Raw genomic sequence first — 24192 nt, 5'->3', positions numbered from 1 at the left:
GGTGTACACTGCAGAGGAGGAGCTAACTCTTTTTGTGCATAGTGTCAGCCTCCTAGTGGCAGTAGCATACACCCATGGTTCCTGTGTCCCCCAATGAAGCGATAGAGAAATAAAGGTTAAACCAATCTAAGTGTCAAAAATTTGTACAAAAAGCACGCAGATAGAGTCGACATAAGACATCTGGGCCCATACATTGTCTGCAGAGATCACATGATGAAAAAAAAAAAAAGAATTAAGGTGGCACAATGGTTAAGCAGAAGACGACAGGAACCGTTTTAATTTAAAAATAAAAAGGTAGTAAAATCATCGAGAACATAAATTAAATCCATCCATGTCACTACTTATCTCCCACACTAATGTCTTTCCAATGCTGTGGGCCCTGGGTCTGCGAGAGCTTGTGTGACATTGTTACGCCGCTATGTGAACACCGCAACCAATCAACAATTGCAAATGGGATTTGCTCACTAACACTTCATTCAGATGAACCCTGGACATCCACAGGACGTGTGATAAATTCAACCCATTATTGGCTGCTGATTGTTATGCCACATGGGCACTGCAGCCAAGGTCACTCAAGCCTTCAGAGACCAGGCACCAACATTTCTGAAACAGCTCCGGTATGGGAGAGTAGTAGCTGTTATTTTTATTTTACATGGAGGAATATAGTGTTTAGCAATGGGATGTCCAAGCAGTGGACAACCCCTTCAATATCCACTAGTGACAAGGAATAACCTTTCCAGCGTTGCTAGACAGACAAAGTGGTTAAACACAAATGTCACGAAAAGGTTGGAAATGACAGCAACGCCACCAGATGTAGTGGGGCGCCTAAAGAAAAACAAATAGTGGCATGTAGAGACAAGAGACAGTAAATTCTTGGTAGGGGGATGGTTTGTGCCATGCGTATATAGGTTTTAAGAGGTTGACGTTGACCATATTATGGTCAGGAGAGGGTTCATTCGAGGAGAAGCGACATAGCGCAGATAAAAGGCTCATCGCTGATCCAGACATGAAATCATGAATGTGAGGGCAGTCATCAGACGTCCTAAATGAGATAGTGAGAGCTTCAGATTATTGACATTATGGTGTACTGTCATAATGCGTCATTGGAGTTCTCACTGATGCCCAAAATTGGCCAAATAACACTTCCATAGAGTTGACCCAATAAAAACGCTACATGAACTAACTTCATTTACCTGTACATGCTTTATCGTGAATCGTGTCTCTCAAATATTCCACAGCTGGAAAACTAAGACCACTCATGATCATTAGAGTTAGGCCATTTGGATCGATAACCTAGGAAAGGAAAAAGCACAGTGAGAAACATTTCTAAAGAGGTATTCCACTTTCAGCAAACTATTGCGATGGACTTTTTTTTTCATTCATGCTTAGGTTCCAGATCTTCCAGATCTCTGCTTGAAGTCCTATAATAGAAACATTCATTACTTCCTTCTAAGGAATAGAAAATTGTGCTGGTTATGTGAAGAACATATGGGGACAGGACTGATTCCAATACAGTTGTCATGGCTAGGTATGACAACAAAGCAAAAAATTAATGTTCCTATCAAATGAATGCAAGCAGTGATCTTGAAACCCCTTCAAAGTGCAGACATGTATTTATATCCCTTGTAATCCTACGTTTACCTTAATCTTAGGTCTTGCAATGGAAAAGCAAAGAATAATCAGTGAAACAAGGATACCAAGAAGGATCCCATACTGGATTTCCCAGAATGAAAGAAAGAAGGTGACCAGGAAAGGAATCAAGTCAATTTCTGAAAAGAAAAGAAAGCAGCGTGTTAAAATCCACCTCTATACAACATCTGGGCAAGAACACAGCACCCAGAGACTCCTAAGGGATCAAAAAAATGTTTTACAAAGCAGGAAGTAAGGAAAAAAAAAAGTTAATATCTGCTCACTGTTTAAAAAAATACTATTTTCAGTGGCATGGCCCGCTGCTGTACAGACATTGGTGAGTGATGTCATGTCTATTGAGAGATCATGTCACATGACTATAGCAGCCAATCATGGCATGGCCTTGTAATACTGCAACGCATCACTACCCATCAGACTAGATAAAGCAGGGGTTTACAGGGAATTTGTCACCCCCAGGATGTACAGGACCTATTATTATGGGCATACAGGTAGCAGAAATATTACACTAGTCCTACCTGTATGCCTCATATTAATGGTCTTGTTGTGGAGAAATGTTATATTCTTTTCTTATGCTAATGATTTCTTCCAGGTTCCGGGGCATGCAGTGCCTGGAAGAAATCCCTGCCTCCTGTCCTCATTACAATACTACCCCCATCCCATACACATCAGTTATGGACCCAGAAGCCTGCGCCCTGTACGCCCACAGAAATACATACCTCATCTTCCCTTCTATGGGCACGGCATTTAGGGATCTTCTGTGCAGGCGCCGTCAACTCCAGTGTGCGCCAATAAGGTTCTCCCCACTTCTTCCCTGTATAGTCATCGCTATATACACATGGTTCCTAGAGAAGGAAGTGGAGAGAGCACCTTATCTACGCACACGCTGGAGGTCACAGTGACTGGCTGGCGCCTGCGCAGAAGGTCCCTGAATGCAGTGCCCACAGAAGGGAGGATGAGGTATGTATTTCTGAGGGAGTGCATGGCACAGGATTCTGGGGCCAGAGCTGACGTGCATGGGAGGGCGGTAGTATTACAATGAGGAGAGGAGGCAGGGATTTCTTCCAGGCACCCACATCCCGAATCCTGGGAGAAATCATTAACCTAAAGACAGAATATAACATTTTCAAACAAAAAGACCATTAATATGAGGCACACAGGTAGGACTAGTATAACATTTCTACCACCTATATGCCCATATTAATAGGGCATATACATCCCGGGGGTGATTCTCTTTAAAGCACTGGAAACATACAGAATTTAATTTCCTGACATCTTGCACCCACCAGCTCAGATTTCTGTCTCATATAAAGTGTACTTCATAGTATTGAAATTTATTAAAGATAATAAAAAAAAAAAAAGTATATAGGTTTCATAAATCAATTTTTATGTTTTTAAGTTTTTTCAAGGCTTACAATATAGATGACGCATCCATACCTGATCAGCTGTCACTTAGTGGAGCTAGCTGTTCTCGAACTCTGCTTCACGTGACTAGGCGACAGATGCTACTGCGCATGCACCACCATTTTGCTGAAGATACTTTTTTTTTTTTCAAAGCCATTATTATATGCAGTATGCAAAATAGGAGGAAGGTCACTGAAGGATCAGTGGCCTGTCAGAGGCCAATATCGATGAATATGTAAGCAGAGCACCACAAACAGACCCCCCCCCCCCCCCACAGGTCGCCCGGAGCACACGAATCTCATTAACTAAAAATAAAGAACAACAATCACAAGACGAATTTCATCATCCCAGGTATCATTTTAATCAGTACAACGGCGCCAACCTGACACTGTCTGTAGTCTGTAGTTTACTGAGAAAATCTTGATGACAGATTCCCTTTATAAAACAATCCTGATTAAAATAGGTATATAATTCAAGAAAACATGCAGCATTATACACGGACAAGTCATATGTCAGCTGCAACTAATTCATTTTAAGTATTTATTATTTCAGTATACGAGAAAGATGACTTGGGATAGGCAATTCATTTTTGTACTTTCATTATTCTATAATCATCCATAAAACTATACACATTAAAGGGGTTTTCTGGTTTTAGAGTAATACAGCTTTTTACTCTATATATGAAGAGTTATACAATTTTCTATATACTGTAGGTGCTGTCTGCCTCTGCCACCAGTGATACAACTAATCAACAGGAGGACAAAGAGGGGGCGGTTGTGTAACTGGAGTTAAGGTACCGGTCAGAATATGGAAGCACATGAGGCATCGCTCCACCCACTAGTTTTGCATGCTACCACCTCCCTCACTGGTGATTGACAGCGTTGGCTTGCCTGAGCATTCGAGGCAGGTAGTACTTGCTCCAGGCAAGCTACCGCTGTCAATCACCAGTATGGGAGGTGGGAGCATGCACACCCAGTGGGTGAAGCGATGTGCTGAACCTCATGGCCACACCAAGGGTGCACTGAGCACGTTCAACTAATGTGTATAGTAGAGTCAGCCAGCAGCCATCTAACAGAGTACAGCGGGCTTAAGGGAGTGATTTTAATAGAGGCCATTTTTTATTTATTTTTAATGTTGTGGCCATTTATTCTTTTTTTCTGCCTTTCTCTAAGTGCTGCCATATTGGAGGTACATGCTCCTTCCAGTAGTGGTCTGTATAGCCAGTCCAGCAGGTAGCGTGTGTCCTACGGCAGCTCTAGTGAACAAACGTTGGGTATGGCCACACGTAGCGACCACCAGGTGAGAGGACATGACAAAATGTGCCAACACCTCATTGATTGCTAACACCAAGATGATTTTGCAGGCAAACAGCTCCTACACACAAAAAATCAATGTGAAAACTGCCCAGATTAGTGGCATTACTGGGCACCATGGCTGCGTTCACCCACATCACTGTACCAGCTCTTAAAACCAGGAGGGGCTGTAGAGCAGATCTATACTGAGTTATATGAATATATAGCCTAGAAATCCTGCTTTATCTAAGCCACCAGCAAAGTAAAATCTCCGAGCGGAGGTACAGCCGGGGGAAAGTCTTTGCGACAATCCCAACCAAGAGAAACATCAATGCCAAACCGCTCTCCTCTAGGAGGCTGCCCTTTACGTTTTTCCTTTTATTACTTACTTTTAACTTTCCACAAGGTTTTGCAGATCGTAAGGTCAAACATTGGAGCAACAGCACAGATGATAACTGCAGCGAGAGCAGCTTTGGGAATGTAGAAGAATAGAGGAGTGAGGTATCCAAGTGAAAATAACACTAGCAGCCCTGTAAAGGCAAGGGACAGGTCATAACACGCTGGGTGGAAGCTCTACAAGTTTATCTTTCTGCACGCATTTCTATAATATAAGGTGTATTCATTTATATTCAAATTTAATCGCCGATTACACTATTGACAGATGGTAAAAAATGCTTTTAAACCTTTTTACTGTGCTTTTTAGGCTCCTTCCGCAGCGACAAGAGCCCGACCATAGGGTCCTCATTGGACTCTGTCCCATGAATCAGTCAGATGACTTAAATCTTGGCAAATGCCAAACCTGGAATAAGTGACATGCACAGAGTGCAAACACATCCAAGAGTAACATGGCCAAACCTTTACACATTTGTGTGAATTCAACTTAAAAAGGAACCAGTCTGATCTGTGGACACAATGGTATAGAGGAGAAGCTGAGCAGAATTATATATAGGTTAGTTGCAAGAGATTCAGTATAAATTATAATTTATTCATTGACTTCCCTGCTGTCTGTATACATGAGTCCAGTGGGAGGTCCTAGTCAGTGACTGACAGTCATCTCTGCATGTAGTCAGACTGTCAATCACTGTGTAGGACCGCCCACCGGACTGCTATGTCTACAAACATCTGGGATTTCAATAACAAACAAGGTTTACTTTTGCCACAACACTGTACAGCAGGGGTGTCAAACTGCATTCCTTGAGGACTGCAAACAGGTCATGTTTTCAGGATTTCCTTGCACTGCACAGGTGATAATTTAATCACCAACTCATTATGTGTGTAGGTGATTAAATTATCACCTGTGCAGTACAAGGAAATCCTGAAAATATGACCTGTTTGCAGCCCTCGAGGAATGCAGTTTGACACCCCTGCTGTACAGTATATGAATATGATCAGCTCCCAACAGCCTGCAGATCAGATACTATTATTAAATATGACAGGTTTCCTTTAAGTCAGAGATTAATTAGAGATGCAAATACAGTCAAGGCAGAAAAAAAAAACAACAATCATGCACAGACGCCTTTTTGGAAACTCTTTTAGCGTTAAAAAGATCCTCTATGAACCCAGAAAGTGCTAGTTTATCATTATGGTTTGTCCTGATGAAGTAGGTTTTACTTCGAAACGCGTTGACAAATAAGACCGCATGTCAACTATTCCAGTCTCTTACTCCTTTCTGGACCATTGGCAGTGCAGATTATTACTCACTTATATCCAGCCTCTCAAAGTTCTACCTGATAGCATACGTAGCTAAAAAGTAAGGTTCATGAGACATGGGTTCTTGTGCTGCGTGCGCTCACCTGTGAGGATGCCGCCTGCGGGGGTACATGCTCCCGTCTGTGAATTAAGTGCTGTTCTAAATACAAGAACAAAATCAGGATGATGAATATCTGTTTAGGGTGATTTTTCACCAGTTTACGATTTTCTCACCTCCCAAAGCTTCCCGTTACAGGATAAGCGGAGAGGAAGGAGCCTAAAAAATTTGTCATTCCTATAAAAAGAAATAATACAAATTTATTGATATGAATTCCAATGAAAGTAGTTATAAACCAAACATTTAGTTAGATTCACGAGGAAACGTTTCTCCTTGAGGAGAGTGACATGTCAAGCCTGATATGCCAAGGTGAGGAGACATTTAAGCCACAATGCTCCCCGGGGAAAGCTGCACATTGTCTCATCAGAGAGGAAGAGGGCTAGAACTCTAGTGCTGTCTATAAGAAGTAGCAATCCTAAAAGTGGCACTAGAGTTCTAACCCTCTTCCTCTCTGTAGAGACAATGTTCATTTAGATTCACAAAATAAATATAGAAAAGTAGTCTGATCTACTGTCATAAACTTATGGAACTTTCTAAATATGCATGCATGTCTTTAACGCTAGTCATGGCTAGTCATTAGAATACGCTATCACTAGCTGAAATGGTGGGTATCTGTCACACTCAGTCATTAATGTGACAAAGAGGGCTGGCTGTAAGGCTCAATTCAATAGCAAAGCCAGTCCTCTTCTCTGCATCCACCAAGATGAAGAACCAGGCTGGCTTGGTTAATCAACTGAGCGCCAAGGCCAGCTCCTTCCCACATATTACCGGCACAAAGGGAAGGGTGATAAGCTCTCTGCCTGTGTTGGAATACATACGGAAGAGGAGTTTCTGGGGCCATGACAGGGGTCCAACACATCAGAATATCCGAATTATAGTACATTAGCAAATTCCATTAGATTACCTTTGCCAAACAACGCTCTTGAACCCTTCAACCTTTTATTTTATAACTGGAATGAGTCTAAGTGAGCACAATGAATTATGGAGGTTACCTATTGCAAGTAACTCCTGGTTGGTGTTGATTCTGTAGCTATTCTGAGATGCTGCACAAACAGAAAAAAAGATTACATGCAATAAAAAAATAAAATGTACATATGCATAAAGTGTAATACGGCTTTAGTTCTGATTTGGTTTTATTTATATCATTACAAAAAAAACTATAAATTAACAGCAATAAAAGTGCGATGCAGAAATAGAGGAGGAGGGAAGACGATCTTATCTAACAGAAGGGAAAAAAGGGGGACTTTTCACTGTATTTATTTTTATTTAAACTGAGTATCTCCTCAAATAGCCATCATTCCACTGATTCTGAAACAGCTTTAGGTTTTCCTTTGTGCCACTGCATCCCAAAGTTATGCCATCTGGTAACAAAGGTGCAGATTTCCCTTCTACCAATGACCTTCTCTGTGGGCAGCATTTTGGCTCAGTGGTTAGCACTGTGTGCAGCAATGGGGTCCGGGGCATAAAAATCCCACCAAGAACAACATATTCAGGCAGTTTGGAGTGTGGCAGGAAACACACACACAAACACATACAAAGACGTACAGGTAGAGAATTTAGATTGTGAGGCCCAATGGGGACAGTTTATGTTTGTACAACACTGCGGAATATGATGGCGCTATATAAACAAAGCGTACAAAAAAAAAAAAAATACCAGGGGCATAATTTTGGAATGAAGGAACATAGAAAAATAAGAAAACCTGTTCCAGAATCATTGGGGCAGCACCAATGGAAGGAAATGCTCAATTTAAATTATAAAAAAAAAAAATTAAAGTGAAAGGTCCTCTTTAAAAACTTTATTTGTTGCTGAAAGCTTTGCCTTTCTGAATGGTATAGTAGTTCTGCCTTCTAATCAACAATGCAAAGCAGCAACCAAAATCTAAAAAAATGTTCTGCCCGGCGCCGATCTCTGCCAGAACAGAATGGTCACAGACTGCTCCTGCTGGAAATTCAGCAGCTTTCGCTGACGTCACTTCGACAGAACAGCGACCTCATCTGCTCTACTCTATTCGTGCGGTGTGACTGCTGAGGTCATGCTGACTGACAGCCAACACTTTGCTGCCCAACTGCGGGAAGCCAGTTGTCAATCAACATGAAGCAGTGACGCCCCGCCAACAGAGTAGCCCGGAAGAGCAGCTGAATCGCCGGCATGAGCGGTCAGTGACCGCTCTGAGCCAGTGCCAGGTTGAACAGGAGGGTAGTTGCTTCTATTAATTACCTGCCTGTTAATTAATTTTTTCTTACTATGTGCCTAAAAACTATGTCCTGGACAACTCATTTAAGGAATTTTGAACGAATATTGGGGGATCTTTACCCATTAGCTGTAGCGAAATGCAGAGTGTGCCTCATTCAGGAGGATGGTTTCATGTATTTAGTGTTAAATATTTCAGATTTTCAGGCAGTTTCGTAAATTTAGTGTTAGATGGTGTTTACAAGATGCTATAGTACTGAACCAATTTCAATAAGATTTGTGATACAGTTTCCCTTTTACAGTTACGCGATTGTAAATTCTATACTTACCAAATGCTCGTGCGATGGCCACACTTTCCAATAGTCCCATCAGTGGAATAATAAAAAGTCCAGGTCCGATATCCTGTTAAGAGAAATTCTCCCTCATTATGTATACATGCAAGATACAACTTGAGAACAAACGACGTACTCCTTCATATTATTGAAACATTAGGGTTGGGGGTCACTTGGGAAATAGCGATCACAAAATAATAAGTTTTCATGTATCCTTTAATAAGATTTGTAGTAGAGGGGTTACAAGGACACTAAATTTCAGGAGGGCAAATTTCCAACGGATGAGAGAGGATTTTGGTGCAATTAACTGGGACGATATCCTGAGACACAAAAATACACAAAGAAAATGGGAGACGTTTATTAGCATCCTGGATAGGACCTGTGCACAGTATATACCGTATGGGAATAAACATACTAGAAATAGGAGGAAACCAATATGGCTAAATAGAGCTATAAGGGGCGCAATAAGTGACAAAAAAAAAGCATTTAGAGAATTAAAGGAAGTAGGTAGCGATGAGGCATTAAATAAATACAGAAAATTAAATAAATTCTGTAAAAAGCAAATCAAGGCAGCAAAGATTGAGACAGAGAGACTCATTGCCAGAGAGAGTAAAAATAATCCTAAAATATTCTTTAACTACATAAATAGTAAGAAACTAAAAAATGATAGTGTTGGCCCCCTTAAAAATAGTCTGGGTGAAATGGTGGATGAGGATGAGGAAAAAGCCAATATGCTAAATGACTTTTTTCCATCAGTATTTACACAAGAAAATCCCATGGCAGACAAAATAACTAGTGATAAAAATTCCCAATTAAATGTGACCGGCTTAACCCAGCAGGAAGTGCGGCAGCGTCTAAAAATCACTAAAATTGAGAAATCTCCGGGCCCGGATGGGATACACCCTCGAGTACTGCAGGAATTAAGTACAATCATTGATAGACCATTATTTTTAATCTTTAGAGACTCCATAATAACAGGGTCTGTACCACAGGACTGGCGTATAGCAAATGTGGTGCCAATATTCAAAAAGGGGACAAAAACTGAACTTGGAAATTATCGGCCTGTAAGCTTAACCTCTACTGTGGGTAAAATCCTGGAGGGAATTCTAAGAGATGCTATACTGGAGTATCTGAAGAGGAATAACCTCATGACCCAGTATCAGCACGGGTTTACTAGGGACCGTTCATGTCAGACTAATTTGATCAGTTTCTATGAAGAGGTAAGTTCCGGATTGGACCAAGGGAACCCAGTGGATGTAGTGTATATGGACTTTTCAAAAGCTTTTGATACGGTGCCACACAAAAGGTTGATACATAAAATGAGAATAATGGGGATAGGGGAAAATATGTGCAAGTGGGTTGAGAGCTGGCTCAGGGATAGGAAACAAAGGGTGGTTATTAATGGAGCACACTCGGACTGGGTAGCGGTTAGCAGTGGGGTACCACAGGGGTCAGTACTGGGCCCTCTTCTTTTTAACATATTTATTAATGACCTTGTAGGGGGCATTCAGAGTAGAATTTCAATATTTGCAGATGACACTAAACTCGGCAGGGTAATTAATACAGAGGAGGACAATTTTATATTACAGGATGATTTATGTAAACTAGAAGCTTGGGCTGATAAATGGAAATGAGCTTTAATGGGGATAAATGTAAGGTCATGCACTTGGGTAGAAGTAATAAGATGTATAATTATGTGCTTAATTCTAAAACTCTGGGCAAAACCGTCAATGAAAAAGACCTGGGTGTATGGGTGGATGACAAACTCATATTCAGTGGCCAGTGTCAGGCAGCTGCTACAAAGGCAAATAAAATAATGGGATGCATTAAAAGAGGCATAGATGCTCATGAGGAGTACATCATTTTACCTCTATACAAGTCACTAGTTCGACCACACTTAGAATACTGTGCACAGTTCTGGTCTCCGGTGTATAAGAAAGACATAGCTAAACTAGAGCGGGTGCAGAGAAGAGCGACCAAGGTTATTAGAGGACTGGTGGGTCTGCAATACCAAGATAGGTTATTACACTTGGGGCTATTTAGTTTGGAAAAACGAAGACTAAGGGGTGATCTTATTTTAATGTATAAATATATGAGGGGACAGTACAACGACCTTTTTGATGATCTTTTTAATCATAGACCTGAAACAGGGACAAGGGGGCATCCTCTGCGTTTGGAGGAAAAAAGGTTTAAGCATAATAACAGACGCGGATTCTTTACTGTAAGAGCAGTGAGACTATGGAACTCTATGCCGTATGATGTTGTAATGAGTGATTCATTACTTAAATTTAAGAGGGGACTGGATACCTTTCTGGAAAAGTATAATGTTACAGGGTATATACACTAGATCCCTTGATAGGGCGTTGATCCAGGGAACTAGTCTGATTGCCGTATGTGGAGTCGGGAAGGAATTTTTTTCCCCAATGTGGAGCTTACTCTTTGCCACATGGGTTTTTTTTGCCTTCCTCTGGATCAACATGTTAGGGCATGTTAGGTTAGGCTATGGGTTGAACTAGATGGACTTATAGTCTTCCTTCAACCTTAATAACTATGTAACTATGTAACTATTATTGCATTTTCGACAAATTAGCCCCGATTCAACAGGGCTAAGGTTTGGTGCACCACTCTTGATTAAAGAAGCACTCCTCCTTCCATCAATATCCTCTTAATATATTGCAGTCATCATATTATATAGCACTGTGTACTTATAATTGCTCATTTTGACATCGCATGATTAAAAACTGACTAACAATGCTTCTAAGCTCTATGTAGGAGCAGGAGTTCAATTATCCCTGTATGAGTCATGAGTCACTGCAAAAGTCTCTGGCAGCTGGGTCAGGAGTTGAAGAGGGGGATGATAAATTCAAAGAAAATAAGTCATAGTCTGGAGTACATTTCTCTATGTCACTTTTGTGGCATAAGTTAAGACAAATTTGTTGGCTTTGCTTGGCCACGTCATCTCCCAGATAAGTTCTGCCCAAAACGTTAACGGCACTAGCTGGGACTGGTATACAAACATCACAGAACTTTTGTGCAATTATGACTTTTTTCAAAAATTTGAAATATTTCAAACAGTTTTTTCACCAGAATTCTGGCTAAAACATTTTGATGAATCAGCCCCAAGGACATTTCTACACGTAGAAATCAAGTCTCACGGACCTGAACCATTTCACTGAAGGAGATGGTCTGGTTGTCAGTCTTCTCAGAGAAAGGAGGCAGCTGGAAATGGGGGAGACCTTCTGCAGTCTTTCCAGTTAGGATGAAAGGATGTAAACCCATAACATGGAACGAGTAGGCCACAAGACCTGCAGCCACGACCACAATTGCATTTCGAGCTGTAACATATGAAGACTTATTAGTGTTGGATAGAGTGATGGTCAGACATCTGGTCAGCGTTCTCCACGGATATACCTGTTGTAGTCACCCAGACAATGATGTAGCAGATACGATAACATCTTGGCATTCCTCTATACACCCTTGGAAAATGTTCTTTCATGAATTTCAATGCCAGGAGAAAAGCAATGCAAAGAAAACCAAGAACAGCATCACCAAGTCTAAGAAGTAGAAACGCAATATTTGTACAACTACATAGGAAAACACAAAACATTACAGAAGCTAGGAAATAAAATGATGGTGCTAACCTGATGGTGGGAAGCTTGTGAAAGGTTTCATATACTTGGAAGATGAACTGACGAGGGATATCTTTCAAACCTAGAAGATTCTGAAAGAAGTAACAAAAAGGCTAATCTCTTTATTATAGAAACTTGATTCCAGCTCACCCAGTTGCTCTATGCTCATCCACCTGGAGCTCAGACACCGGCCTCGCCCTGGCCTCACATCAAGGATAATAGTAATGAGTAAGACTGCCTAGTGCAGTCGAAACGCGTCGACTGGGTCATGTCGACCATGTCAATTTTTCTTTTGTATGCACCATATTTTCTTTTGAAAAAGAAAAGGAAAATCCAGTCCTGTTGAGTCGGACTCCAATTTTTTCTATTATCCCTAATCTCTTTATACAGCTATACCAACCAGGTAGAACCATGGTCATCACTTGAACATGGACTTAAATTGGTCCTTAAACTTCATACATCGCCTGGTCAGCTTGAATCGGCACCAAAAAGAACACATTAAAAAATTGTAATTATCACTCTGATTTCTATGTCTAGCTGATAAAATATCTAGAAAAAATTCTAAGGAGCTCAATAAAGTGAAAAAAAAAATGCCCAGAAGTGCTGGTATATTGCTTAAATAGGCCATCATTTCCTAATAAGAGGAAACAATGACTGCCAGGATCTCCATCAATCCTCAGAACTAGTTAACTGGTCATTTTTTAAATGGGGTAACAGAGAACAATATATGATTTTATCGCTGCATGATTGATGGGGACCAGCAGAGCAGTTACGTTGGAGCAGCAGGGGATTTTATCAGTAAGCTTATTTTATCGTTTTAATACATTTTAAGCTAATTTGTAAAAATCCATTTAAGCTTAGTTCTTTGCATTTCTCATTCACAAACTGATGTGATGTGCAAATGCAACACAGTCTGATTTGGTGCAGTCCTTTACACAGCGACACAGGGCAGAGAAAAAGCTAAAGGGACCATCTTAATTGAGACAGGTGGTGGGGAGTACTAGTGGTCGGACACGAATATGGAATATAAAAACATGCCATAGCATTTTAAAATGAAAAATACCCCATTAAAGGCTGTCCGCAGTTGTGCACAGCCGATATTGAGATCTATACATCTGCACAGAGACAGCGTATAAATAAATCCTGTAGATATTTGTATAGAGCAGATGACTACACAGAGGGAATGTTTGTAGTCTGTTACCGTGGAGACACACAGGTCTGCATAAAGCTGTATAAACAAAATAGTAGGATAAGGAACCAAGACGTTTTGACATGCAGATAAGGGCTTGTCCAGTGGATAAAAATATTTTTTCAAAGAGAGTTTGGACTGGTTAAAAAAAAAAAAAAAAAAATGAAGGGACCTTTACTGATCTCCCGCTTGCCTGTTGTATGCACGATCTCTGCTGATCTCAGCTTCCTGTTCCTGGAAATCACAGGAAATGCTACTTAGCCAATCACTAGCTGAGGTGGCCATGCCATGTACACCGCTTGGCCCTTTCCTTCCATTTCTAGTGTCTCAATATAGGATCAAGAATTAAAACACCAGGGCAGACTGGAAAAGCAAAAGACATGTCACCAGGTGAAAAGTGGACAGCTTTTCTCTTTATTTTATTGCCAGCGCTCCCTAGAGTATTTTGTGTTTTTCTTTTTAAAAAGAGTTATGGTGCTTTTTATTCAGTGCTAATGCTTATGGTCTTTAGGATTGACCAATGCCCCCTTGTAAAGACCAAAAAAAAGTAGCACGAAGTAAAAAGTCAATATTTATGGAACTGAATGGCAGATTTAAAAAGAGAAAAAAAAAGATATATGGAATACTTAAGGGAGCAGTGGAAATAAAATAAGAGCAAAAACTGGCTGTTTTTAATCTGGTGAAAGGTCCTTTTTTAACCCCTTTCCAACGTTGGGCGTAACAATACACCCACATCAGACTCCTTCCCTTTGACGTGGGCTCCGGAACTGAGCCCACATCTTTCCCGACATATGACAGCTGTTTTGAACAGATGAAATGTTCCTCTAACAGCCGCAGGTGGAATCACGATCCACTCACAGCTGTTAACCCATTAAATGCCGCTGTCAATCTTGACGGCGGCATTCAAGTTGCGCGTCCGGGAAGCACCCCTGGAAATCCCGCCCATCGGTGACCATGTCAAGTGATTGCAGGACACCGATGGGTTGGCATGACAACCAGGTCTCCAGCAGACCTCTTTGCTTGTCACTGCTGAATTGCTATGAGCGCCGGCCGGTGGTCGGCACTCTTCACAAGTGAGCATTTCAGCTACATACAGGTGTTCTCATCATCGCTTGTATGTAGCAGAGCCGATCGGAACACTGCAGCTTCTAGTCTCCCATGTAGACTATTGAAGCATGCAAAAAGTAGAAAAAAAAAGTATTATATATATATATATATATATATATATATATATATATATATATATATACATACATATACATGTATACATACATACACACACACACACACACATATATATACACTGCTAAAAAAATAAGGGGAACACTAAAATCCAACATTCTAGATGTCACAGAATGAAATATTCCAGTTTTAAATCTTTACTACCGTATGTGTTTAGAACAATAAAACCTAAAAATGATCAACGTAAATCACAACTTATCCCACGGAGGTCTGGAGTTGGAATGATGCTCAAAATCAAAGTGGAAAACGAAGTTACAGGCTGATCCAACTTCAGTGAAAATGCCTCAAGACAAGGAAACGATGCTCAGTAATGCGTGGCCTCCACGTGCCTGTATGACCTCCCTACAACGCCTGGGCATGCTCCTGATGAGGCAGCAGATGGTCTCCTGAGGGATCTCCTCCCAGACCTGGACTAAAGCATCCGCCAACTCCTGAACAGTCTGTGGTGCAACGTGACGTTGGTGGATGGTGCGAGACATAATGTCCCAGATGTGTTCAATCGGATTCAGGTCTGGGGAACGGGCAGGCCAGTCCATAGCTTCAATTCCTTCATCTTGCAGGAGCTGCTGACACACTCCATCGACATGAGGTCTGGCATTGTACTGTATTAGGAGGAACCCAGGGCCAACCGCACCAGCATATGGTCTCACAAGGGGTCCGAGGATCTTATCTCGGTACCTAATGGCAGTCAGGCTACCTATGGTGGCCCTCCAAAGAAATGCCACCTCACAATATTACTGACCCACTGCCAATCCAGTCATGCTGGAGGATGTTGCAGGCAGCAGATCACTCTCCACCGCGTCTCCAAGACTCTGTCACATGTGCTCAGTGTGCACGTGCTTTCATCTGTGAAGAGCACAGGGCGCCAGTGGCGAATTTGCCAATCCTGGTGTTCTGTGGCAAATGCCAAGCATCCTGCATGGTGTTGGGCTGTGAGCACAACCCCCATCTGTGGACTTCGGGCACTCAGACCATCCTCATGGAGTCGGTTTCTAACCGTTTGTGCAGACACATGCACATTTGTGGCCTGCTGGAGGTCATTTTGCAGGGCTCTGGCAGTGCTCCTCCTGTTCCTCCTTGCACAAAGGCTAAGGTAGAGGTCCTGCTGCTGGGTTGTTGCCCTCCTACAGCCCCATCCACGTCTCCTGGTCTACTGGCCTGTCTCCTGGTAGCACCTCCAGCCTCGGGACACTACGCTGACAGACACAGCAAACCTTCTTGCCAGAGCTCGCATTGATGTGCCATCCTGGAAGAGCTGCAATACCTGAGCCACTTGTGTGGGTTGTAGAGTCCGTCTCATGCTACCACGAGTGTGAAAGCACAACCAACATTCAAAAGTGACCAAAACATCTGAGATTGGTACGGAGATGTGCACACACACACATTCAAATCACCTCCCTTCGCCCCATTCAAAATACAGTAAAACAAAAACATACACATATATGAGGAATCGCCGCGTTCAGAATCGCCCGATCAATATAAAAAAGAAATAATCTGATAGCTAAATGGCAGAACGATAAAAAAAAAAAAATAGTAAAAACGCCAAATTACGTTTTTTTGGTCACTGCAATATTGCACTAAAAGGCGATTAAAAGGGCATTAATAAAAACGTCAGCTTGGTGCACAAGAAATAAGCCCTCACCCAGCCCCAAATCATGAAAAATGGAGACGCTACAGGTCTCGAAAAATAGCCCCATTTTTTTTTTTTTTTTAAAAGTTTGGATTTTTTTTTCACACCACTTAAATAAAAAAAGAACCTTGACATGTTTGGTGTCTACAAACTCATAATCACTTGGAGAATCATAATGGCATGTCAGTTTTAGCATTTAGTGAACATGGTAAAAAAAAAAAAAATATGGAATTGCACTTGGTTTGCAATTTCACCACACTTGGAATTTTTTTTCCCCGTTTTCCAGTACACGATGTGTTAAAACCAATGGTGTTGTTCAAAAGTACAACTTGTCCCGCAAAAACAAGCCCTCACATGGCCATACTGATGGAAAAATAAAAAAGTTATGGCTCTGGGAAGAAGGGGAACAAAATACAAAAACGGAAAATGGCCTGGGGGTTAAGGGGTTTTGTGAGGGCGAGTATTGTTTTTTCCTTCTTCCGGGTGGCGTAATGACACACAGAAAATGCCAGAAATGCCAACAATGAGCTGGGTAGATTGTTACATGAATAAGATGCTGCCTCTGTCTGTACATAGTGATTCAAGTATATTGTGCCAAGTACTGCTCATATAAGAGGGTAGGGGCCACTCTTGCACTGCGGCCCACCAGAGGATTTTTCTGTTCTCCTGTGGGCCAGTCCAAGCCAGTTACTAGTGGAGACAGGCCAAGCTGCATACAGTAATTGTCTGAAAACATGACGTAAAAGCAAGCGAAGATGGAGAAAGCAAAGCAATAGCAGCGGATAGGGATCAGTGAAAATGAGTAATACTATTTTTAGTTTAAAAAAATAAATAAAATGAACTAGTCTGTGCCCTGTGAAAAATATTTTTCCACTTCATAATCCCTTTAAGTCTTGGATCAGAAATATTTTATGTAGTAATGACACAGTATCATTTCCTATCTACCCTGGGTGTGCTGCAACTTCCCATTCTGTCTTGTACGAAAAGGATGAAGAAGAGCATAAAGGCACAAAAAAACAGAATACTGGGATACAGTAAAATTAGTGTAACGCTATCAAAGGGAGGTCTAAAAAAATAAATATATCAGCACACTCAGCATTTGCGTTTCTAACTTACCTTAACTTGGCTAAAGCCGATAGTGACCGCCGCAGCTGAGGTAAAGGCTTTGATGACAGGGTATGAAATAAATTCCAAAAGGAAACCTAAATGAAAAAACGGTGCGGTTACATATGTGTGTCTGCTTAGAGGAAAACTGAATAAATACTATATTAGTCAATGACAAATCTTTACCAAACTTCAACAGTCCCATTGCCAATTGTATACAACCAGACAGGAAAGTCAAAAGAATGGCCAGCGACACGTCTCCAGAGGTGTAGACAGACACGAGGAGGGACATAATGGCAGTGGGGCCTAGTGTTACATCTTTGGATGTCCCAAACAGGCAATAAATAAAGCAGCCGACATATGAAGAATACAATCCAAACTGCCAAGAGGAAGAAAAGACGAGGTTAATTCATTGTAAAATCCCCTAAAATCATTCTAATTGCACCGTTTACTGTTATGTTAATAATAAAAGGCATCATACACCAAAAATCATTCTCTATTGTCTCAAAGTTGGAAAATTACTTCTGATTAAAGTCTACTATAACTTTGTGACTGCAGACTTCTGAGTCTTAAGAGTGTGCACGTTGTCAGGATTCACCAGCATTGCCTGTAAGAGCGGGCACGTCACCACAAGTATGTGATTTACATAGGTGTCACAGGTGTGTCAGGTGTGACAGGTAGTCATCCTGGATCCAGCTGTAAAAGGACTTTACGATTAGCTCGACAAGCACCTTCTTGATTTTTGCATATTTGTTATAGAGTGATATCCTTCTCCCTCTAGGACCCAATAATTACCTCCACCTTCTGCTGCTAATTAACACATCCTTGCTGAAGTTTTAAATACCTGCAGTCGCTTCAGCTGGAATTAGCTCAAATTCCCTCTGTTTGGTTGAGGTACTAGCAGTCAGCTAGAGTCTTCTTGGAGGATTGCTGGTGTGATAATTCGGTAGTCTTCTTAAGCTAAGTGTATCCCCTCATTCGTCCACCTTCTCTGTATTTAGTGGTAATGAGGGCTGACTAGCACTCACCCAGTCCCCTCACTATCCAAGCAGGATCAGGCAGGGAATACGTTCCTGCTCAGCGATAGGTGCGGAACCTGTTTAGGGCAGACAGGGTATTGTTAGATCTGCCTGGGGAGTCTACACTCCCCCCTTCCTTAGTGTTTGAGCTTCACATCCCCTCCAAATTGTTGCGCACCTGGGTTCTCCCTTACCCAGTGTGACAATAGGTGTGCTCGGCTTCTCTCAATTCTCTAGTAGTGAAAGAGGCTGAGCACATCTAGTTGGAATGTAACTTGAAGTATGAAAATCATATACTTGTCGTTACGTAACCACCCACTCTTACCGGAGCTACCAATGAATTCTGACAGTGTCTGCTCCGTATAGAGTGACTGCAGATTTATCAGAAGGCAGGACAACCTCTTTAAGCTCATTTTCCTGCCACATCTCAACTTCTTCAGAAGATACAGATTAGATATTAGAATAAAAAAAGTTTTGACAGTGAGGATTATCAATGAGTGGAACAGGCTGCCACGAGAGGTGGCGAGTTCTCCTTCGACGGAAGTCTTCAAAAAGTGGCTGGACAGACATCTGTCTGAGATGGTTTAGTGAGTCCTGCTTTGAGCAGGGGGTTGGAGACGATGACCTTGGAGGTCCCTTCCAACTGTAACATTCTATAATATATATCACCTACCTCTACAGGTAACCCAGCCACCTCTGCATAAGCAAGAGCCTGAGGAATCACTGTCAGTCCGACTGTAAATCCAGCAATCATGTCAAGCTGCATCCATTGTAGAGAATACTGTGGTAACCAGCACAGAAATGGGAATGTCTGCTTTAATGCTACCCAGGAGCAGCACCTGGATAATATCCTCCGGTCCTGCCGGTTACCCGGCCACTCCATAACTGCAGATGCCAGTCACATCATGTTCCTAGTGAGAAGGAAAGAGAATAAAATAGACATGCATGTGGTAAGTACTGGGCTGATATCTACTGCAGATTGATTCCATTATTTCGCTGTAATTTTAAAGCCTGATGAGCACACCATGGAGATGGGATGCATTACAACTAAAAAGAGCATTTCATTTGAGCAATTATATACAGTGCCTTGCTTGAAATTTTTCATTCTTTCACTTTACATTCAGACTTACGGTAAATGTATTTTATTGGGATTGTAGGTGTTATACCAAAACTAAGCAGCAAATATTTGTGAAGTGTACAGGAAATTATACATTATACATTATAAACATTTAAAAAAAAAATATAAAATCTGAAAATTGTTTTTTTTTTTTTTCTCTTTTCTCCTCTTTATAGCGTGTTAAGTTGTAGAATTCTGTCAGGCCTTTTAAATGGGCAGCCAGGTTTCAAATATTTCACTAGACCATATTAAGGCGTTAATTAACTATGTTTAATATAATGGTATAATGGTTATTTTCAGGTCTTGCACTACGCCCTCTATCCCTAATTCCCCCGGCACTATGAAAAGCCCACTCCTAGCCTGTGAAATTGAATTTCCAGTTTAACTTAACCCACTATCTCGTTCTCACTCCCGTTCTTCACGACATTTAAATATGTTTCATTGTGCCCCCTAGCGGACCCTCATGACCCCACAGTGTCCTTGTACACTGATGCTTCGCACTATGTGCTTAGCCAACAACAATCCCACCCCCCCCTTCCCAACGAGTTCTTCCTACCCTTTCCTAATCATAGTTATTGTTCAACCTGCCCTCCCTTCCATCCCTACTACTCGCCCGAGTACACTCTACCAATTTGGTCCACCTAACAATAATTTCTCTAACTCCGCCAACGACCCAAAACTTACTGCCAACATAAGCAAATTCAACAACCATCTATCATGCCATTAACGATCCTATCACACAATGTGAGGGGCCTAAATTCCCCTCACAAACGCACTAAGGCCTTTCGTTATTATAGATCCCAACAGGCAGATGTGGTTTGCCTCCAAGAGACGCACTTCTCAACCAGCTCCTACCCCAAATTTATGTCCACTTCGTATCCACTTTTCTACATGGCGAACGCCCCAAATAAAACCAAAGGAGTCGCGGTCTGTTTTAAAAAATCTGTCCCCTTCGTTTTTAAGTCGTCAGTGGCTGATAAGGAAGGACGCTTTCTACACCCTGGTCGGATCACTCCCCAAATCTCCTCACATGCTCGACGCTCCACCCACGGCCCCGTTCATTCAACTGGACTCTGAATGACTCACTGCTCTCTTATCCCGATATTTCGCAAAGGCTGAAAAATCACATTGATGATTATTTCTCCTTGAATCAACATTCAGCTACATCGCCAATCTCCCTTTGGAAAGCACATAAAGCAGTGCTTAGAGGTCTCTGCATTCAAGAGGCCTCCCGCAAGAAAAAAGACAGGAACGCGAGGATAGCTGAACTGGAGGGCAGGGTGTCAGCCTTAGAGTCTCAGATGAAAAGCACTCCTTCACCAACTACGTATCGCGACCTTCTCCATGCTCGCACTGAATTAGATCTTAGTCTCACTGAGATCGCAGACCGGGCCATACGATGGTCACAGCAACGCTTCTACGCTCTCAATAATAAAAATAACTCTAATTTAGCTCGACGCTTAAAATGCCTACCCTTACCCAGGCCCCCTATTCGAATACGCACACCTGCTGGTATCACATCTAATCCACAACAAATTTCCCACTTTTTCCAACAAAAACTTAGGCAGCTGTACAAGGCCCCAATTACCTCGAATTCAGAAACGATAGAGACATTTTTAGACTCTATTCCCCTTCCAGCTCTTAGCTCCGATTTGATTGAACTCCTCAACCAAGCCGTAACGCCAAGTGAAATCGAACTAGCCATTCAACACTTGAAAACCAATAAAAAACCAGGCCCCGATGGTTTTACGGCCCTCTACTACAAGAAATATGCTCCAATTCTGATCCCCCACCTCACTAATTACTTTAACTCTTTGAGAGAAGGCAATAAGCCAGGTGCAGCCTCTCTAATTGCTGCAATATCTATGATACCTAAACCCAACACAGACCACCTACTCTGGTCTAATTATAGACCAATATCCCTTATCAACATAGATCTCAAAATTTTAGCCAAAATATTATCCCAAAGACTGAACTCTGGCCTGGGTACCCTAATCCACAAAGATCAAGTGGGTTTTGTCCCTCGGAGACAAGCTTCAGACAATATACGGAGGGTCTCCCATCTGTTGCACCTCTGCAAACACCGTGACATACCAAGTATGCTACTGTCATTAGACTTCAAGAAAGCCTTTGACTCTATCTCATGGCCATATTTGTTTGCGGTGCTGCGGAGATGGAAGTTTCCCGACCACTTTCTCTCTTGGATTTACGCTCTCTATAGCTCCCCTTCGGCCTACGTACGTTATAATGGCTTTTCCTCCACGTATTTCCCTATTAGTAGGGGAACCAGGCAGGGATGTCCCCTTTCACCCCTGTTGTTTCTTTTGGCGCTTGAACCTTTAGCTATTCATATGCGCCTTAATTCTGAAGTTCAGGGAGTGGAAGTGGCGTCAGTTTCTCATAAACTTCTTTTATTTGCTGATGACATGCTTTTGCTTTTGTCGTCCCCTAAGACATCCTTGCCGGCCCTCTTACATACCCTAGAAAGCTTCGAAACTATATCCGGCCTCCACTTAAACACCAGCAAATCCTACGCTATGAACATATCCCTTTCGCGACCTACTGTATCACTACTTCAGCACAACTTTCCGTTCCAATGGGCCACTGACCATTTGGACTATTTGGGGATTAAACTAACAGCTAACCTAGACTCCCTTTATGCGGCTAATTATCCTCCTATGCTCCGGAAACTTCGCCTTCTGCTCCAATCATGGGAGAAACTACATCTCTCTTGCTTGGGCCGAGTACGTGCGCTAAAAATGACAATCCTCCCTAAATTGCTCTATCTATTTCGCGTTCTGCCTATACCTATCCCCTCACACTTCCTTAAAACGGCCCAAAGATCTATAGACACCTTCGTATGGAGAGGAGGCATCCCGAGAGTTAACAAGGCTACTTTATACCGCCATCGCCTAAAGGGGGGTTTGGGAGTCCCCAACCTCTTGAAATATTACCGCGCAGCTCAATTAGGCCAACTGACTTTATACCATGCTTATAACGAACCCCCATTATGGCTATCCCTGGAAGCATTCGAAATGCAACCCAGTACTCTAGACACAGTACTATGGATCCTCCCAACTCAACGCAAACATATCTCGAACCCCATTATAAAGCATTCTCTTACAATCTGGGACACTTTAAAATATTCCTCACAACTGATCTCACCCTTTTTACCCCTCGCTCCCATTTGGGGTAATACCCTATTTCCCCCAGGCGTGGGATCTATCAAAAGTTTTTATAGATGGGTCGAAGCCGGCATAACCAGGGTTCACCAGCTGTTCAATATTGATGGGATAATCCCATTCGCGGCTCTACAGGAAAAGTACCACTTCCCCTCCGGAGAAATCTTTCGATACTTACAATTAAAAAACTTTGCCAACTCCTTATTAAAAAATTCTACCCCTCCTTACTCCATGACCCCTTTTGAACAAAAGTGTCGTCAAAACCCACATGCCTCGGGGATTATTTCTCTCCTCTACTCATACATTAATGCCCCTTCCCATAGGCATTGTTTGAAATATACCGTTCGTTGGGAGTCGGACATCGGATCTACCCTGACAGACTCGGAATGGTCCCAAATTTGGTCCTCATCTACTGGAGGAATGTTAAACACACTCATGTTAGAAACCAACTACAAAGTGTTAACCCGATGGTATCTGACCCCCGCTAGAGTAGCTAAAGCTGTGGCTAACCACTCCCCAAATTGCTTCAGAGGTTGCAATTCAACAGGAGACATGTTCCATATATGGTGGCTTTGCCCGATTGTCAGAAGGTTCTGGATTAGGATATACCATTTGGTTTTTTCCATAGCGAACATTAACCTTAAAAAAAACCCATGGGAGGCACTACTTAACAAGCGCATCCCCAACATCCCTAATCATACCCGATCCCTTATCTCATTTATATTTTTAGCAGCGAAACAAATCATTGCTTTGGCATGGAAAAAACCAAACTTAGACTTTTCCGCGGTCAAAACACGCCTCACCTGGTACATGATCAACGAGAAATTGTCGGCTATACTAATGGACAAAGTTGGAAAATTCGAGAAAATATGGCTCCCCTGGGCGGAATACACCAACCATACCCCTTTTGCCACACCGGTACTATACCCAACTAACTACATTCAGTCGGATTCAGAATAACCTACCAAGCCCTTTAGACGTTATACACCTCTTTACTCGGGCTCCCCTCCCCCACTCCCCCTTTCCCTTACTTTGGTTAGGTTGTATGATTGCATGTCAGTTAACCACATGCACTATTGTTCAGATTGTATGTAAAGACTTATCCTGATTTTTTTTTTTTTTTTTATTATCTTGATTATCGCGTAAATGTAAACCGAAAACTTTCAATAAAAATTTATTGTTTAAAAAAAAAAAAAAAATCTGAAAATTGTGACGTGCATTTGTATTCAGCCCCCTTGAGTCAATTTGTAGGACCGCTTTCGCTGCAAATACGGTTTTAAATCTTTTGGATTATGTCTCTACCAGCTTTGCAGATCTAGAGACTGAAAATTCTCCCCATTCTTCTTTCCAAACTATCTCTGGCTCAGTGAGATTGGATGCAGAGAGTCTGTGAGCAGCAATTTTAAA

General features: G+C 41.9%; 1 protein-coding gene across 3 annotated transcripts in view; it reads right to left on the bottom strand.

Annotated features, from left to right (window-relative positions):
- The window catches only part of SLC26A11 (solute carrier family 26 member 11), a 68681-nt gene that overhangs the window by 18794 nt on the left and 25695 nt on the right, over positions 1-24192 (bottom strand). For all 3 annotated transcript variants that reach the window (XM_069752433.1, XM_069752432.1, XM_069752434.1), the window contains exons 2-14: positions 19160-19397; positions 17654-17846; positions 17480-17565; positions 12315-12394; positions 12085-12227; positions 11833-12008; positions 8671-8743; positions 7143-7193; positions 6267-6327; positions 6137-6192; positions 4733-4873; positions 1642-1769; positions 1194-1293 (exon numbers count right to left, since the gene is read on the bottom strand). In XM_069752433.1, the coding sequence (XP_069608534.1) occupies positions 1194-1293; positions 1642-1769; positions 4733-4873; positions 6137-6192; positions 6267-6327; positions 7143-7193; positions 8671-8743; positions 11833-12008; positions 12085-12227; positions 12315-12394; positions 17480-17565; positions 17654-17846; positions 19160-19369 (1498 nt within the window). In that variant the 5' untranslated portion in view covers positions 19370-19397. The remainder of the gene's footprint in view (positions 1-1193; positions 1294-1641; positions 1770-4732; positions 4874-6136; positions 6193-6266; positions 6328-7142; positions 7194-8670; positions 8744-11832; positions 12009-12084; positions 12228-12314; positions 12395-17479; positions 17566-17653; positions 17847-19159; positions 19398-24192) is intronic.

This window comes from Ranitomeya imitator, chromosome 2 (genome assembly GCF_032444005.1).
Source record: "Ranitomeya imitator isolate aRanImi1 chromosome 2, aRanImi1.pri, whole genome shotgun sequence".
NCBI lineage: Eukaryota > Metazoa > Chordata > Amphibia > Anura > Dendrobatidae > Ranitomeya > Ranitomeya imitator.
Note: the sequence above shows the minus strand (reverse complement) of the source record. Positions and strands in the feature narration are given on the sequence as shown.